Here is a 19933-nt window from a genome sequence, read left to right on the forward strand (position 1 = left end):
AGAAGAAGAGGGAGAAGAGAAAGAGGAGGAGGGGGAGAAGAGGGAGAAGAGAAGAAGAGAGAAGGAGATTAGGTGGAGAGAAAATTTCTAATTCTTCATTAAACCCTAATCATGAAAATAGTTCCCTATATATAGGGCCCAAATACACAACTTGCATAAACCCCCCCTTACACAGAAATAAATCCTAATGAACCCACAAATAACACAAATAAGCCCTAAAATGCAAATAAGCCCAAAAATAAAATAATAAAATAAATATGCAAATAAACGGGTCTGGCTCAATCCGGGGGCTCAGGATCATCTGGATGAAGGGCTCTGATGTCCCCATCAAAAGGTCAGCCTTGTGCAAACAAAACATAGCGAGACCAAGAAACCCATGTCATAATGCTTGGATCCAACGCATTCCCCATTTAGGAGGAATATATGCTTGATCAAGGATTTGTATGTGAGAATGTTATAACCATCTTTGGAATCCGACATGATAGCAAGATTCTCTATGATAACAAATTTTGTTTCGATGCTTTAAGGTCATCTTCAGTCACCAATTTGGACCTTGATGTTCATACCGGTTCGCGATGATTTTGCCCTAATCTAGACAATAAATATGAATCGGCTCCGAAATCGTTTATATACTATTCTAAAAGAGCAGCTAATGCTGCTCGATCAAATTTGTAATTGGATTAGTAGGGATTATGTAACATCTATTTTAGTGATTATCCAGAGGAAATAAGGGTAGCTATTTTAAAAATAAAAATGATGCTTGATGATGCCACATCTTTTAGAATTAAACATTATTTTTGAAACTAGCATTAAAAATTGAAATTATGACTGTTATTCCATATCATGACTTAAAGCTCTATGTATGTAATTAACGATGTTTTATATTGATTGTTTTTGGCAACTGTGCATTGGGATCAAAGTTTTCTGATTTTTTTTCTTATTTATAATTATTTGCAAACTAGATGTTAAACAAAATATAGAGAGTTATATTTATATGTTTCTATTTCGCATAAAGGCCATTCATGTTGCAAGCATTCATGTTTGGTTGCTGAAAGTTTATTGAACATCTTGAATTTTCAAACAATATAAGCTTAACTCTGGCTAGCATATAATCCACATTATGCATCGTGTTTTTTTCTTCTTTTCCATTAACATTGAAATACAATAAAGTAATATAACAAATTAAGAACTTCAATATTCAAATTTCTATTGCCCATTAAGCAATAAATTTTAATGGTGGTTAAGTATAAACTCTTATTATTGGTACTATCGTCATTCATACCAATGTCCATATAGCGGAGAGAAAATCTACACAATATGAGTCTCCGTGCCTATCATTAAAACCGATGTCATTTATGATGATCCAGTGCGAGTACAATTTTTTTCTCTATTTTTCAACTATTTTGGGAATATAGCCTAATAATGTAAAAAAATATAATAAATAGAATATTTTAATAGTCAAATTTTTATTGCGTATCATAAATTTTTATGATGGTCGAGCAGAATCTCTCGTCATGAATATTAGTGGTATGGATATTAAAGTGCGAAGAATTCAATACAAATTAAGCTTCTATGTAGAAACTCTTGTTATTAATACCATCAGCCATACGTTGAATAGAAAACTGTACAAAAAAAGTTTTCATGAAGAAACTTTGTTACTAATATGGATGTCATTAATACTGGACCAATATACAAGATACGATCTTTTTTTTTCTTTTTCCAACTATTCATAAAATGTAACATAGTAATATAAAAAATTATAATAAATAGAAGTCTTGAATAGCTAAATTTATATTGCATATTAATCAATAAAATTTAATAGATTTATTTGATAGATTTTATTTATTTTCAAAGTAAGGGAGTGAGACCCACCATGATATAATTATCGAAGTTTAGATATTTGAGATGCAATATCCAAGATATAACAAATAACCTTAATTTTTGACTTCCCTAACAATGTATGTTCTACTCTCTATAACAAGTTAGTTTGATTATCAATTTACCCATCCCATAATTTCTATCCATATCCAAGATCTGAAATAACTCAAGCTTGTAACCGCGCTAGAGGTAAATTAAGACAATGAAATCAAATTCAATGTGAGATTAAAATTACATGATTAATGTATAGTCCAACTGATAAGGTCATATCGCGTCACCTAAACTAGTTGAAAAATTGTCACCCCTACTTGAACCTCAAGAAAAATATCTTGATGACTAACTGTTCACCCATCAAATTTGCTCGCCTACCTTGATTTTTTTAACCACCTTATGAAAGCAACTTCTTTTTGGAACTAAATACCCATCTCCATCACTCCATGCACCATTACCAAGTTCCATCAAACCAAGCTGCTGAAGCGATGTACGGACCACCGGGTCATTTTCCATCACCAGCCTGGGGTCCTGGACCACAGCAGTCAAACCGGTTCAGCCTTGACCCAAGCCCAAGCCTAAGCTGTGCATTTACTAGGCTGGGTCGGATTCCGAACCGTTTTTTTTATTTTTTATTTTTTTATACAAACGACTATCCAACCTATTCTAGTATAGATACAACCAGCAGAATCAAGGGCAACAATCTGATAAAACTGCGAAGAAGAGATATCCTAGTCAGTCCAGAGAACTCTTCCAGAGTGCTGTGCTGCACAAGATGCAACCTACTCGGTAGTCTTATTTGTCTCCCTATACATATACACTGTCTGAAAGTCACTACAATTTCTTGCCATTTGTCGGATGTCGCCGAGTAGAAAACTCACATTCTCTCTCCGCTCCTCCTCATATAGTTACTCGATCATCGTAATCGAGTCGTCCTTAAGAATAATACGTTTCGCTTCCAGCTGTCGTCTTGCGTAGAAAATACTTTTTCATACTGCCCTAAGATAGGCTCACATGGCTGAATCTGTACTTCGTCCGCTTATGGTAATAGCCTACGAGTCGTGACTTCTAATGACAAAACCTACACACTATCATCAAAGCCCACTCTGAGAGCGAGGGGCTTCCAAAGCACGAACATTGACGCTGAGTCAAAAACCGGTTATTCCGAAGCCGCTCGCTGGTCCCGGTGGTTTCCGGTTTTCTTCTGCTTCGCTATCTATGGGCTGCCGAGGAAGATGTCCATAAATTTGTACTTTCTCCATCGGTTGGATCTCTTGTCGATCTAAGCGTCGTCGGCTTGCGCCGATTCCCTTCCATTGTCCATCGGCAATTTCCTGTTTCTTCGACTACGTCGTAAAAAGTTTTAATTTTAGGTCAATTCTAGCCGAGTTCTCGATGGAGGAAAGCTCGAGGAGGGCAAATGGGTGGTTAGCGATGATGGATTCCTCCGAATCGAGGTGGGTCTCCCAAGATGAGGAAGATTCTAGCGAAGAAGAGGAAGAAGAGGAACGGTTGGTGCGCCGGAGTGTTTTCGAGTCGGAGGAAGAGGACAGCGGGACCCGGAGGTTGATTAGGACCGCTCCCCGGATCGATTCCTTCGATGTCGAGGCGCTCGAGGTCCCCGGAGCTCAGAGGGATGAGGTCGAGGTAGAGTCTGCTCTCCACGTGAATCTTTTTTTTTTGTCTGTATGAGTAACTTTCATGAATATTACGGACTATTTATATGCTTTGGATGCAAAAATTTGTTTAATTATAGTACTGGACGGATGAAGTTCGAAACTTTTTGTTAAGTTTTGAGGAAAAAATGGATTTTGCATACTGGGTCTGTTAACGTTCGCCAGTTCTTTTTGTTTATCGAGAATTTGGATTTCTGAGGTCACTTTGAAATGAACTGTCAACTAGCTGATTATTATTCTACCATTTGTAATCCAAAACTCTGCTTTTGTTTACAAGAGAGTAGCATTTGAGTTCGTGTTTTATCATGAGCCTTTTAGCTGATAACTTTATGATTTTCTGATTTCTGATTTGGTTTAGCGTGCAAGTTGTTCCTGATTCTTTATATATATAATCGCAGGAATTTGACTTGCGCAGGAACTTCATACTTGCTTTTCAGACTCTTGGTATTGTGTTTGGGGATGTTGGGACGAGTCCGTTATATACTTTTGATGTTATGCTTGATAAGTCACCAGTTCGTGGGAAGGAGGATGTTATTGGGGCGCTGTCTTTAGTTCTATATACTTTGATTCTGATACCTCTGGTGAAGTATGTGTTGGTGGTCATTCGGGGCAATGACAACGGCGAAGGTAGGTTTGAGATTGTGAATGAGGTCATTTATGCTTGGTGGAATTGCTGTTGTAATTTGTAAATTATGCCATAAATTTGCAGGGGGCACATTTGCTTTGTATTCATTGATATGTAGAAATGCAAAGGTAAGTCTTCTACCAAACCAATTGCGTTCTGACACGCGCATATCAAGTTTCCGCCTCAAGGTTCCATCACCAGAACTAGAGAGGTCTCTAAAAGTTAAGGAGCATCTTGAGTCTTCATGGATGCTTAAGAAACTGCTTCTTATTTTGGTGCTTTTTGGCACTTCCATGGTTATAGCTGATGGAGTTGTCACCCCAGCAATGTCAGGTTTCACATAAATTTCATTTTGCTTTACTTATTATGAGATACTCCTGATGTATGCATGCATGCATGTATTATTAAAGCTTATTTGTTTTTGCATAACCCTTTATTGATTTATATATATATGTATTTGTTTTTCTTTGAAATGCAGTTTTGTCAGCTGTTAGTGGTCTAAAGGTTGGAATAGCTAGCCTTGAACAAGGTGATCCTCTAAATTTTGTTAGATTTGACTCCAGCTATAGAAATATGCGTGGATATCTTTCCTTCAGCATATTGTTGATTATCAACTTGTGGAATATGAAGAAACATTAGTTATTGTGGAATTCGAATATAACTCACAGAAATAATTGCAAGAACACATGCAAATTTTGCCTTAGGATGACAGAACTAACAAAATTCAACTTTTTATCTAGATTACAATATACAAATCTTGTAAGGTAGTTGAGGTATGCCTCACCCTTCCAACAAAGCACTTAATTTTTTCCCTTGTTGGTTTATTGATTGGTGATTGATATAAAAATTATGCAAGAGGATTATGGAGCCTTATAAGATTTTCTGTTCTAGGCCTATACACATAGAATTCCCTTCAGTTGCAAGGCGTTCTTCAGACTAAATTACGGATCAAATATTAAAAATGAGTAGCTCTGAATTATGAAGATCAACTTCAATGACCTCATGATCCTTTCTTAGTATCATATTATGTTGAGCCACCCTTTGCAATAAAGAAATTGAGAGCCTAACCAAGGTCAATGAAAGTTATGTGTTTAATGCTGCTTGACTTAGTCCTTATTCAAGTCTTTTAGACTTGCTGATAGTCATGATGGTGGCTCGTACCAATTTCTTTTACATACTGCAATTGCTTATATGTTTGCATGCATGCATACATCAAGAAGCAAGTTGGTAGAGGCAAGTGAATAGTTTATAGAAGATCAACGCTAAAATAGCATGTTTTGATATACATTAAGAAGGAAATCAGTGTAGGTCGAGTCAATATTTTATAGATTACCAATGCTAAACTAACATTCAATTTCTGAAACAACCTGAAGAAACAAGATTAACCCCCATAAATAGGCTGAGCGAATAATTTGTAGAATACTAATGCTAAAAAAAACATACAATTTTCGGAAACAACCCTGAAGAAACAGGGTCAGCCCCATAATTTTTGTGCTTACAGGGCGCCATCCACTTAAGCATGTGATCTTCAACCCTGAGTGTGATTACATGGGCACTAACCTTGTTTCTTTAGTGGTTGTTTGTGAGGGTTGTATATTATTTCAACATTTTCCTTTATACAAATTTTGATTATCTCTGCAGCTTCTTAATCTTCAACCGAGGAACCTAATTTGCTTGATTTTTAATAGAATGAGGTTGTTAAGTCACTATACCTCTTCTCCTCCTATATTTGTTGGTGCTCTTAGTATGTTGCAAGATTTTTCTTTCTGCTCATGTACACCCAACCATATGTTATGGAAAAAATAAATATAGGCAAAGATGTAATACACAAACAGAAATGAGGTTTAATTTATGACTTGGCCTGCATGCGTAAATAAAATGAGTTTTTAGTTCAATTTTGAGAATATCAGTACAATGCAGGATTTTAAGATTGGTTACTGAAATTACTCCCAAATATGAAAAGTATTATGATACTTAGTCTTCCTTGAACTCCTAGGTTTTAAATGCTTTGCACAATTATTGATAGCCGTTCTGGTTCCTCAGGGTCGTTCTTATTTCTTCTGCTGTCAACTTTCAAGCATCAGTCGCATATCTTTTTCCAGATACACTTGAACATGAACTTTTTATGTTTTAGCAAATATGTGGTTTTTAGTATTTAAATTTTGTGGCTCTCATATTATTGCAGTACCAAGCAGTATAAAAATTAACTAAAATTATCTTCTAAAAAGTTTGTTAATTAGGGACCTTCTCAGTGGAACCATGTAGAACACATCGGTGGGCGTACATTCGAGCCAAGTGCTTAAAACCATTTAAATGCGGAGTACTTGTATGCAATCCAGTATGTACTTGACCTAGCCAGCTTGCTACCATACCTTCATCTAATATAGATTTTTCATGTTTCTTCCCTCCTCTCGAGGGTCATTTACTTTGCCTATTACTTCTAATTTACTGGCACTGATCTCTTTATTGCTGTTTCACATTTTGCTGTGTCGGTGATAGATTGTATCTAAGCCTTTTATGCCCTCTGGCTTTGATGTGCGACTAGCTAAAGTTTGTGCTGCTCCTGCATTTGTATACAGTGCTGCTACCTACTACCATACCACTACCAGTTTATTGGAAGGGCACTTATGGATTTTGTTTTTTTTCCACCATATAGATTATTTTGTAGCTGTTCAAGCTCATGGAAGCCCAACAATTACTGAGCAGCTGCATGCTTCTTGGAGAAGTGGTGGCTTATACAAAGCTTGGTATGATTCAATGCAGACTTGGTTATGTAGGACCAGCTGGGGATGACCCACAGTGCATGGAAGGACTTGAAGGGTTTGGATTAAAAGTCACCTTACGGTCCTACAATGGATAATATTGTAGAAAACGTATTTTTATCATAAAGTTAAACTGCCTTTTTTTTTTAGGTTTTTAGATGAGGTATTGGTCCAAAGAATAATTTTCCAACGGAGATTTGTCAACTGGTGGTGGTCTGGAGTAATCCTACTCCTATTATCCTATAATAAAAGTTCAGACATACATCTTATATTTATGCGGGAAATAAGAGTTATAGCGAGTCTTAGGAGAGCGCAAAAAGAGGGTAATCTTAGTAGAGGTCGAAATTAATAGAAGAGAGAGGGGGAGGGGTGCGAGAAGGGTTGAACCCAGGGTATGCCGTACCGGCCGGTACGGGCCGGTACGAACCAGTCCAGGAGCAAAACGGTACCGGATCAGCGTGGGATCCGGTACTGCGGGTTTATTTTTGAAAAATAGACCGGTACGGCATCCGTACCGGTTGGTACCGTCCCGATTGGGTTGATCTATCTCCTCCTGACTATACTTATGAGCCGGATATCTACAAGAGCCATCGGCATTCGTTCCGATTTTAGATATCCGAGAGTACTTTAAATGTATGTAAATGATTGTATCTTAATTTGAAGATATTTTATGTGTATCATTTTATCATTTGTAATTTTATATTATTTGGAACGGAAGTAAAAGGATGCATCATCTATCTTCAACGCTAAACTTAAACAAGAAACATCAAAAATCATAAAAAAAAATAAAAAAACATCAAACTTCACTTAATTTCACAAAATAAGATCCAATAGAGACAGAACTTCAAGAAAAAAACCACCGGAATCTACAACCCGGCCATTCAACCGGGACCGGTACGAGATCGGTACGGGACGGGATCGGACCGGACCGATACGTACTGGTTTGGGCCGCCACCGGTACACCGACCGGTACTGGTACGGCGGATCTTGGTGGAACCTGATACAAATGAATCATTTATTTTTTGTTTTTCAAAACAAACCACGTATAATCATTCTTGATCCAAGAAAAGAGAAGTAGGATCAAACCTGGTTTCAAGAATTCTTTCTTTTTTTTTCCAAAACAAACCATGTACGATCTTTTTTAATCCAGCATTAATGGGTCTTTTTGATAATGTCTTCATTACTTATTCTACAGGTAAACTAGGACTCTTAGAAATCAAGTAACCAATTTCTACAACCAAATGTTCCTAAAATACAAAATTCAGAATCCCATGTAAGGCTAGATAGAAAGACATTTAAAACAACAAAAAAGTCAAATCATAACAACTCTATGACTTGAACCCAAGATATACCTAAAGTAAGAGTCTTCAAATACAATCCTACTTAAAATAGGACTTCAAAACATGCTTTAAAAATTATGTAGTTAAAATTTTCAAAAATAATGAAATCTAAATATATATCTCTGTCTGTCTCAACTTGTAAAGAATAATGTTAACTTTTGTTTTTTCTTCTCCTTTGGGTAACTGAAGTGCATGCCAGTTTGTTGGATTCTTGTACATTTTTATGTTTATTTGTGTCCTATGGTCAATATTCATGGAGACAGACTTTATAGAATTGAAGTACTTTGTTGACATTGTATTTGCTTTTCTGTTAGTGTTTTCACTAATATATATAACTATTAATATTTTCCTAAAACTTGTTGCAGATAAAGTGGTGATGATTTCAGTTGCATTTCTTGTAATCTTGTTCAGTGTACAGAAGTATGGAACCAGCAAAGTGGGGCTTGCAGTTGGCCCTGCTTTATTTGTATGGCTTTGCTCCCTAGGGGGCATTGGAGTCTACAATCTTGTAAAATATGGTGTAACAGTTTTGAGGGCATTCAATCCTGTCCACATCTATTATTATTTTGAGAGGAATTTAACTCAGGCTTGGTTATCTCTTGGTGGTTGTCTCCTGTGTGCAACAGGTAAAGTGCAAACTGGTGACCTATGATTACATGGATGTTACTTGATTATGTCTTTTAAAAGTACTCTTGGTATTTTATTTCTACCAGAAAAAGGAAACATTATATTTGATGCTAAGAAGTGGCTTAACCATTTAGACTTTCAGTGGCTTTATGTTCTTGGATTGTTAACTGTAAGTCTTTGAGTTCGCTAGTTCTACATGAATTAATTCAAGATTATTGGAAAAATTGTATTCTTAAAGCAGGGTAATCTTCGACTAGATCGATAGATGCATATGAAGTTAATAGCTTATTGCTATTTGTTTGCAATATTCTTAATATTCAATCAAATACTCCTCCAATCTTTTTGTCTTGAAGCAGAAATCAATGGATAAATAGGAAATGCCAAATGTGTTTATTTGTTATCAAGGAAAAGGCAAAAGAAAACAAAAAGTGGTTGGTGGTGGCCACTTCTGCAGTCTGCTTGAAAATAGTGTAGTTGAAATTTGCTTCAGGGAGAAAATGGGATCAGATTCATTTCTCTATCAGGATCTGATTTATTCTGGTATTTGGAGATCTTTCCACTTCCTTTTCCACCTCTCAGAGTATAAAGAAAAAAGAATTCCTTTGAACCAAATTCTTGAAGCAATGAGTATCCAAGTTATCTGTTTTATAAAAAGCAGTTAACTGGTCTCTGCCATACATTTCCTTGGAGCTAAATGGACACTTAATGGTAAATCAAGCAATGTTTTTTGAACTAAAAGTTTCAGAAACTACTTAGTCTATTGTTGTGCTTTGTTGATGCTTACTTTTCAGAAATAATAGATATTTTGGTCTTTTTATCAGGATTCTAGCCAGGAAATGGGGCTAGATTTTGTAGTTACTGTTTCATCATGTGCATTCATGATCATAAAATATCACCCACACTTATGCCCAATTGTTTTACAGGTTCTGAGGCAATGTTTGCAGATCTTTGCTATTTCTCTGTAGGATCTGTTCAGGCAATGAATTACACACTGTGCTTTGGATACTTTCTTCCTGTTGCAGCTTCTTAAACATCCTCAGACCTCTTTTTAACTTTTGACATTCTGATTGCTTTAAGTAATTATTGCAGCTAACTTTTGTGTTTTTGGTTCTGCCCTGCCTTCTGTTGGGATACCTTGGCCAAGCTGCATTCCTTATGGAAAATCTAACTACCTCTGAGCAGGTCTTCTTTTCGTCTATCCCAAGTAAGCTGGAGATTTATTTAAATATATGCATTTCTATGTTTAACAAGTAGATAAACCATGTTTTGGTAATTACTTTTTTCTGGGCTGATGTTTTATGCATAGAAAACACATTATGAATGAATTCTCTCAGATGAATAATTTTTAATTTTATTTTGGTTTGATTCATTATATCCTGTTATGCATGATGCTTATATTTGGTTATCAGGTTGGGCTTTTTGGCCAGTCCTTCTCATAGCCAACATTGCTGCATTGATTGCAAGTCGGACAATGACAACAGCAACATTTTCATGCATAAAACAATCAACAGCACTTGGTTGTTTTCCTCGTCTCAAAATTATTCACACATCACGGAAGTTCATGGGTCAGATATATGTTCCGGTCATAAATTGGTTTCTGCTGGTTTTCTGCTTGGCATTTGTTGCCACCTTTGGAAGCATAACTGACATTGGCAATGCATATGGTAATGTAGAATCAATTCTGATTCCTTGATATTTCTTTTCCATTCAAACCATAAATTTCCATTTGTCATATTTGTTTCACAAAGTTCCCTTAACATAAATCTAAATTAGGCAGCCTTGAAAAACTAATGGCTGCTTTTGGAGGTTTTATATTTGAAAATCATGATTTTATTTTTTCAATGAATATGAAACGTGATATTGAATCCACATTTTGAATTGGGTCAAATTTTGAATCCAAGTCCAATCCATTTCATTTACCTCATATTCAATATTTATTTTATTGATCCATCATTTTTTTTTTTTTTGGGGGGGGGGTCCAATCATGTACATGTTCGTTGTTTTTATATATCCTAAACATATTATTCAACAGAATAACAACTAAACAATGGATAGACATTATTAACAACCCATTCCACTTGGCTATATATTATCACCAAAAACACAGATTGATTATTACCTACATAACATTTATCACTATATACAAATCTGTTTCTTAATGTCGATGTGGATTGTGAAAAATATAATTCATGGTTTTGGGCTATTTGGGTTAAGACAAGTCACTTAATGATCTATAAATTGTCCATATTTGTGATTGGTCATATTTATCGGTCCAAGTGTAGTCCAACTGACTTTGGTTGAAACTAGATCAGATTCTTTTTGTGTAAGTTTTGGATTGCAAGTGGGTCAATGTAATCCAATTGCAGCGCTGACTGCATGGTCCATCATCTTGGAGTAAAATGGACGTTACTGGCAAGCCTTTGAGCTCGATTATGGTTACTGCATTGTGCATGCTGAGGTATCTTGCCTAAGTACTCCAGAAATGTATCTCTTTATTTCTAAACTTTGCACAGGAAATCAGATCCTTCTCTTGTAATGAAGATCTTATTTCTTCCTGTACCTGTTGGTTGTACAGTGGCACTATGCTGATTCCCTGGCTCAATCAATATTACCTTATTTGCACGCAAACTTCTTTGATGATACTGTTAAGCAGCATAATTAAAGAAAAGATTAGTAAGAAATCAATGAAGAATATGGTAAAGAAGAAAACTCTTGCAATCTGAAATTATTTCAGCATATATAATACATTCTTTTAGCCAAACTTACGTGCATTTCATGCTCTTCCAGCATACACCTTTCAGCCTGACCTGATGCTTATTTGGTTTTTTCTAAGATTCATATCTATTATTGTAATAGGCTATGTAAGATCTTTCCCTAGCTGGCTAATGACTCCTTCTGTTGAGATACTGGAGTCCAATAAGACTTCTTAATTCTTATGATATACTCCATGAGTTAGTATTGAATATCTTTTCATCTTAGGTTATGCATTCATAATTTTCAGACATGCTGCTGACTGTCAACTCAATGGCTGCAGTTGATGTGTGCTCTGATGTCTTTACTAGATGTTCGTGTCTTATACTTCATTTGAACTAATATTTGGGCATGTGCAGTGCACGTGATACAAGGATGGATGTAATCCCATCTAATTCATGCGTTTTTATTAATACACTCCTCATTGTTTCATGCACTTTTCCCCCTTTCTTTCCCTTTAAGATAGCAGGCTGAACCATGCAAAGCACAATTTTGAAGACGAGGGCATGTCTAGAATGAGACATGGACAGATACCTTAAAGTGAAATAGACACGGTAATAGGCATTCATGGATGGATATGAACAGCTGGAATGTTGTTTTTGTGTCCAAAGTGAATTGCTATAAGTACATCAAAGATTGACTAATGGAATTGGATGAAAAAATTGGAAGGGCTATTCGATTGACTTGGTGCTGCGTAAAGATCAAATGGATCTTCATGATCTCAAAAGAGAAATAGAGAGAATGGACAAGGATAGGCAGATGAGAGTTTATTTTGTTATTTTATATTAAGCAAACATGGCAGGTGGCTTGGAGAGAGAGATGGAGGGACCCAGAGATGGAGGCTCAAAGTGTGTAAAGGTGGACATAAAACTAATTGTCAGAACCGGCTCAAAAGGAATTGGTGTTGTAAAAGTAGAAATAAGACTAATTTCTGGCACCAGCTACTTTGACACCAAAAATCATATTATAATTAGTGGATATATCTTTGAAACACTTGAGTGATGTAAGCTACAAGAAGAAATTCACAAAAGATGAAAATAATATCTAAACCTTAATGGGTTAAGTTTTTCAGACAAAGGCGGGGATAAAATTTTATAACATTTTACAGGCAAGTCCTAACCTGATGGCAACCAGCTAGTTGGTACTAAATTCTAGGCCATGGCAACTTCGGGCAAGAGAGGGCTTGCCATGAAGTGTAGGTGGTCAGTTGGCAAGTTGGTAGATCTACTGTATAGGTTTTATTAATATAAACCAAGAAGCCCAATTAGAATGTGATTACTGAAAGAAGAAAAGTAGTTATAGGTAAACTAAGGTATCACAATTTTCTTTTTTTTTTTAATTTGTTTTCTTCAGTATTATTTTTTTCTTTTTATTGTGTTACATGCAGTTAAATTATATTTTTTACATGTGCTCTTCTTTTTTTCCTGTTTGGGTCTTTTATATATAGAATCTTTTTTTGCAGGCACTGCAGAACTTGGAATAATGATGATGACAACAATTCTCGTAACCATCATTATGCTTCTAATATGGCAGATTAACATCTTCATTGTGCTTTTCTTTGTCATATTCTTTTTGGGGCTGGAATTAGTTTTCTTCACTTCTGTTTTGGGTAGTGCGGAGGCTGGAAGTTGGGTTTTGTTGATTTTTGCAGCAATATTGTTTATGATAATGTACATATGGACTTATGGGAGCAAGCTAAAGTATGAATCCGAAGTTAAACAGAAGCTTTCAATGGATCTGATGATGGAGTTGGGCTGCAACCTTGGTACCATTAGAGCCCCTGGTATTGGCTTAGTTTACAATGAGTTAGTGAAAGGAATTCCAGCAATATTTGGACACTTTCTGACCACCCTTCCAGCAATCCACTCTATGATCATATTTGTGTGCATAAAATATGTGCCAGTTCCTGTAGTTCCTCAGAGCGAAAGGTTTCTCTTCCGGCGTGTCTGCCCAAAGAGCTATCACATGTTCCGTTGCATCGCTAGGTATGTCGTATCCCAGTGCTTTGGACATGGACATGACTTAATTTTGTTGGAGCATTAGTTTGTGAAAACATAAGGTTATTTGGAGACAAGGTCATGCTTATTGATGTTGTCATATTCTGAAAATGATAATCATGCTTATTTCATATTTCTTGGGTTGGTGGTCTATCAAGCTCAGTTACTGCTGGCCCTAGCTTGGTGCATCAAATTCAAGGACTGGTATGAATTATCTTGTTGGATGTTCTATGGCATATGCTTATTGCACAGCTACATAAATTCTTAAACACAATAATCATGCTTATGTCTCATTTGTTAAGTTTTCTAGCTATCTTGGTCCAATCTTGGTTCACAAATTCAGATTGTGAACAATAAGGGATGTTAGAGACTAAGGGTTTTGGTCGAAGTCCTTGTTCATGAAGTAGATAACTACATGAAATCCACCATTTAATAGGGGAGGAAGAAATTACAACTTCCATTATTTTGATAAAATTCCTAGCCTGTTTAAATTTCTTGAAAAGGAGATGTTTAGCACATTCATGGTGGTTCAGGCCTTTTGGGCTCATAAATTTCTTGAAAAGGAGATGTTTAACACATTCATGTTGGTTCAGGCCTTCTCGGCTCATTACTAGAATGGGAAAGAAAGAGGCAGAAGATGACAATCAAAAGTAACTTATTTGGCTGCTTATGAATTACTACAATTATCTCAAAAAATAATTCTAAACTTCAGAAATAAATAAATAAATAAAACTACTGCTAGCCCATTGCACTCTAGTGCATGTTGTTTATACTGCCCACGAAGGAAGTGATGCTTTTATAACAAGTATACACGGATAAAGAGAAATTTCAATTCAACTTAGACTTACAGCCTTCTTGATTCAGAAAGTAAGAAAGTAAAGAGGGAGCGTCAATGTTCAAAATATTTCACATTTTACCAAGGTATTAGGGATGATCTCCTTGCTTGATCTTGTCTAGATTATGCAACTGATAAGCCAGTTTGTTACCGACTCTTGTATTTTCCACTCCATAGTTGTTCTTCGGACCCTTTACTATTTCAAAGGCACCCTCATACATCACTTATTGCCTTCCCCCTCCCCACTTTGGTTGTGGGCATGTGCTGATGCTGACCAGGTCCATGTTGTCATAAATCATTGTTCACTAATTAACTATTATGTGCTTGTTGGAGAGTCATTTTATCTCTTGCAGCTTCGAAAGAATGTTCTATCTTACTCTGCAACTACTGTTGAATTTTTTTTGCCATGGAAGAACTTGCTACAATAGCTGTTAGCTCAGCTGGTTGGTACCACTCTCCTAAGGGCTTGTCCTTGCGGATGGTCCAGCCTTCAAACCAACATTTGCAATCTCGGCACCAGACTCCATACTAGTACCATATTGATGCAGTGTTGATACACCTGGTATTGGTGTTAGTTTGGCGTACTAGACATGGTACACCCCTGTACCGAGTCTCGGTTCGGTACCGTTATTATATAGTATTTGCTCGGTATGGGGCAAGTATGCACTGGTGTGGCAAACCTTGGTTCAAATATTGGTGGTGGCCCATTACTACCATATTACTTTAAAGAAAAAGAATTTGTTGCTTGTTTTAGGGCATAAGTAACCTCATAATTGTAGCTAGACCTGCTGTAATAATGATCGATGTACAATCAGATTGGCAATAATCTGATACTGTTAAGAGCTAAGAAGACACAGAGATCTGTCACTTTGTTTATCACTGCTATCTGTTTAAATACTTGCCTTGCACTATGTTTCTTTTAGCTATGAGTTCCTTAGATGTATATGTTTTTATTGTACAATTGCATTTTACTTGACTCGAAAGCTTGCAAAAAGTTCCTTGGAGATAAATGCACTCCCTGGAACAAAAACTTCCATCATTTTTTTCTTCATAGGCTCTTTCATATCTTAGAGTATTCGAGAAGTTAATTACAAGAGCTCACATTGTGTATTTTATAAGACATGTTTTGCATTTGCAACTTCCATAGCTTTTCCTGTTTAAAACTGGCCTAAGGATTAGTTTAGTATTTTCTTGCCCACGATTTACTTGGCTAGAAACTGCACACTAATTCAGAGAGGATTGACGTTAGGTCGACCCGGTTTTCAAGTCACCCATACATTTTTTGGGGGAAAGGTTGGGGCAAAGCTCAACTGGATTTCGTTGAGGTAACAAAAAAATGAGACTAGGATAAGTAAACGATACTTGGTTTGCAATAATTTAATCCTTAAAGCTGATCCCATTTAAATGGACAGCTTACCAGCTATGATAAGGTATGTATGCGTTTCCGTTCTCCAAATTACTGCTGCTGTATTTGACTTTCTTGTTGTCCAAGTTGCTCATATGTAAATTCCACAGAAAAATTGATGGAATGACATGATAATCAGCCCATGGTTGCATTAAAAGCTAGAAGTTGAGATATTCTAAATTTTAGATGATGTGTGCTTTTTAGTTGTCTGGAAGCATCTAGGGCATCATTCCCACAAATAATATTCAGTGGCTATAACATGATTTTCTTATAAATTTGCCGGGCTAACAGACTTAGATGGTCCATGCCTCCTGCCTGATAGATTTACCATTCTGCTGTTCCCTGTACCTTTCTTGGTGGTGGTTTTAATTTTTAAATGTTAAGGTACATAGATTAGCATAGCCATAATCTTCTGTGCCTTTTCAAATAAACATGAATTTTTGGATATGGCTTTATGAAATAGTGGATTCTGGGTACTGCCTTCAGTAGCATAACATTTTTAACTTGCACCATTTCACATAAGTTGAGGGGAAAAGACTAGTATTTTGTATAACCATTTGTGTAATTCTAACTTGGCTGCTTCCTTATAGGTATGGCTACAAGGATGTAAGGAAAGAGCCTCACCAAATGTTTGAACAGCTACTTCTTGGGAGTCTTGAAAAGTTCATACGTCGAGAAGACCAAGAACGCTTATTAGAGAGTGGAGATAGCGATTCGGATGCCGAAGCAGCGGCATCATGTTCAAGAATTCTTATAGCTCCAAATGGCAGTATGTATTCCCTTGATGTCCCTCTCTTGGCTGCTTATAACTGCACTGAGAGGCCAAGCCCAGAAGCAAGCACTTCATCTCATGAGGCTCGAGATGAAGCCATGCCAGATGCCAGACAGAATCTTGAGCAGGAGCTTTCATTGATAAACAAGGCTGAAGAGTCAGGAGTTGTCTACCTACTTGGGCATGGTGATATTAGGGCCAGAAAGGACTCCTGGTTTCTCAAGAAACTAGTCATAAATTACTTCTATGCATTCTTGAGAAGGAACAGCAGGAGAGCGATGACAACATTGACTGTTCCCCGCACAAATTTAATGCAAGTTGGCATGACCTACATGGTTTAGGGAATATTGACTACTCTTTGGCCAGTCTAAGGTTAACTTTTCTTCAACTCAGACATCAGACTGTTTACAGGAAGCTAGAATCACAAGGACATGGGTCGGTCGATGGATGGTTTTGTTCGTGACAGAGAACTGACAAGAAGTAAATTTGCCTAACAAGTTGAGAAAGAAACTATGCTGTCCACAGATTACAGTACCTACTGATGCTGTTTTTTTTTCCCTGTTGTTTTGTTGTTCTTCATGTGACATCTATCTTTAGAACATACTGGACTAACCAACAGTCGCATTATATGTCAGAAAATATTTCATAAAGGATATCAGCACATCAATTTTGGCGAACATGTTACTATAGGAAACACATCCTTTCTGTTATCCTGGTCTTTGTCATTCGAAGCTAATCATTTCTATAAACTGGCGTGTTAAAGTAGGTCATGAAGAACTGAGGGCTTGTAACTTGCGTCTGTTTCGGCTATCATGCTTGTTTCTGATGATTTGGGAAAGAGGATGGGCGAAAATTTCCGCCTGCATTCACCTCCTGTCATAACAAGATAAATCTGTCTCCTTTTCCTGTTTCTACTATCTCTTTTCATGCTTTGCTGTTGAGCATTGCAACTATTCCTGGTCCTCCATGTCTACTGAAGCAACTTAATGAATTTTCTGATTACATGTCTGCACTACCGGGGCTCACCTCCTCTACTAATCAAAAGCTCTTCGGGACATCAGGCGAGAAACAACTACTCTCTTTCTCTCTCTATAATTTTTTTTGATTCTCTCTCTCTATCATTTTTTATGTTGAGAATATTTCTTCTATTTATCTTCAAAAAAAAAAAAATGCCACCTGCCCACTGACTTTCTCACTGTTTAACCTCCTTTATGAAACTTACGAACAAATTGGACTTGACTCTTAAATATGCTGGACTTTATCATCAGATATGCTTTTAATGCGCCCTATTGCTAGTATGTTACATAGAGAGAGGGCGCAGTTATAATACATAAGGGGTATAAAGAAAAGGTGTTACATCCACCTCCAAATTTAACATCAATAGTCAAATAATAATAATAAAAGTCATCAGATGTGATTTGTTAGATCTAAAATATCTATATATGAAATTTATATGATTTGGAGATTCTTGTTTTACGCATCAAGTCACCCTAAATATATAGTTGATAGAATGTTATAGTGTGTTGATTTTGAAGTGACTTGACACATAGTTTAAGAAAATATATGATTTTTTGTGTGTAGATATTTTAGGCTTTTTAGATCACATCTAATGGCTTGTAATTTCCTTTTGTTAACTAACACCATTGTATTGGGTGATGAATGTAAAGTTCTTTATGACTAAGCTAAGTTGGAGCCCAAGGTATGCTTGAGCTCCCATGACCAAGCCCAACCCATGCAGCCCAAGTCAGTTCAGCTTAACCCATTTGCAACCCTACTATAAAAATTTCTATTAATACGCACCATTTAGACGTCTACGAACAATGCCATAATTATTCTAAATGACGTGATATAGTTTGATTAGAATATTCAGAGTTCAACGAAGGAATTAAAATATTTAAACCTTCAAATGGCATTCTACATTGCTTCTTGATACTACATTTTAGATATACCACCGAGGTTTCTTCTTCCTTTGGCCCCTACTACATTTGATATGATACAACACACAAGGTCAACCTCCTGTAGAGGATGTTCATGGTTACCCAAACAAAGGAATATAGACTTCTTGTCACTTAGCTAACTCATGTAAAGAAGCATCTCATTGGCAAGACAATCAGCAGCTAAACTATCCTCGGGAGTACATATACCACATTTTCAACATATAGCATTTGTAAGAACTGCAGATATCATTGTCATAAAGTCTTGCAACCTCTGTGTAAACCTTCTCATGATTCACTACTTGAGCAAAATCAATGCGTCCAACATCCATATAAATCAATTAATATTTCAGCTTCAACATGCGTGATCAGGTGTGTTACATATGGTTGGATCAGTGTTTGAGACAAACATGATATAAGATATTCTCAAAGATACTGCAGAATGATGTTTGGTACCCAAAAATAAATGTCGTTAAATAAATGGATCCTATTGTTCTCAAACGTTTCAGAATAATGGCTGCCAAGTCACTTAATCCGCTAGTATTAATTAAGATGCCAGGAAGAAACGGAACACAACAAAAACGCTAACGTTCCTATTAAGATATAGGAAACTCCTATGAAAATGATCCAATAAATAGTGGCTAATGGCAATTAAAAGAAACAAAACTCCCTCGATGCAACCATTAGTGCTCAACAAAAGAAACGTCTTGGACAAGTATAAATTAGAACCTCTGGTGCATACTCTCAAACAAGATCACGAAGAAGTTTGACATGGCTCCCTCCTCCTCTTCCACTGCCAAAAAAATTTTAATGGCCATCATCGTTCTCGCTGTGTTCTTCGCTTATGGTGCATATCTTCTTCTATTTCAGTGTAGAAAATAGAAAGAACATGTAGCCATGAAGGCCTCTAAACACATCATTCTTTTTTATTTAACATTCATGTAGCATACCTTAGTTATGCTCGGATGCTCTAAATTTTTGTGCATGCAGGTGTAAATGTTTATGCTAACTCAAAAATTATTTTGTTGTCACAGCAAAAGCAGCTTATGTTTGTGTTGGAACATGCGATGACATCCCAGACTGCAACAAAGAATGCCATAACTCTGGATATAGCAATGGAGGGCAATGCATGCTGCCACTTTACGAAAACTGCTGCTGTCTTAGATGATCAATATATATTCTATACAGAAAAATGCTATGCAACACTTCTGTATTTCCAACTTCAATTCATGCTTGCTGGTTCATTATAAATAAATGTAATTCATGGATTACAAAATGTCAGCAAGGCACGTATGAAACATCTTTATAGATATCAAAATAATTGACATATCATAAGAATT

At 36.4% G+C, this 19933-nt stretch overlaps 1 protein-coding gene across 2 annotated transcripts; it reads left to right on the forward strand.

Moving 5' to 3' along the window:
• The first annotated feature begins 2977 nt into the window (after nucleotides 1-2977).
• On the forward strand, nucleotides 2978-17369 carry LOC103699693 (potassium transporter 7-like). 2 transcript variants are annotated; one of them, XM_039124924.3, is made up of 10 exons: nucleotides 2978-3516; nucleotides 3944-4172; nucleotides 4255-4503; nucleotides 4649-4699; nucleotides 8638-8898; nucleotides 9823-9875; nucleotides 9989-10103; nucleotides 10309-10563; nucleotides 13113-13635; nucleotides 16478-17369. In XM_039124924.3, exons 1-10 carry the CDS (start codon nucleotides 3265-3267, stop codon nucleotides 16998-17000), a joined length of 2511 nt encoding a protein of 836 aa, XP_038980852.3. In that variant the 5' UTR covers nucleotides 2978-3264; the 3' UTR covers nucleotides 17001-17369. The 2 variants fall into 2 exon arrangements, with proteins under 2 accessions (XP_038980852.3, XP_038980854.3); XM_039124926.3 differs by having other exon boundaries at nucleotides 2995-3516; nucleotides 3961-4172.
• The last annotated feature ends 2564 nt before the right edge of the window (nucleotides 17370-19933 follow it).

The sequence above is a fragment of the Phoenix dactylifera genome, chromosome 2 (assembly GCF_051530095.1).
Source record: "Phoenix dactylifera cultivar Ajwa chromosome 2, Ajwa_hap1_PhDact_Kaust_v1.1, whole genome shotgun sequence".
In the NCBI taxonomy this organism is placed as follows: Eukaryota; Viridiplantae; Streptophyta; class Magnoliopsida; order Arecales; family Arecaceae; genus Phoenix; species Phoenix dactylifera.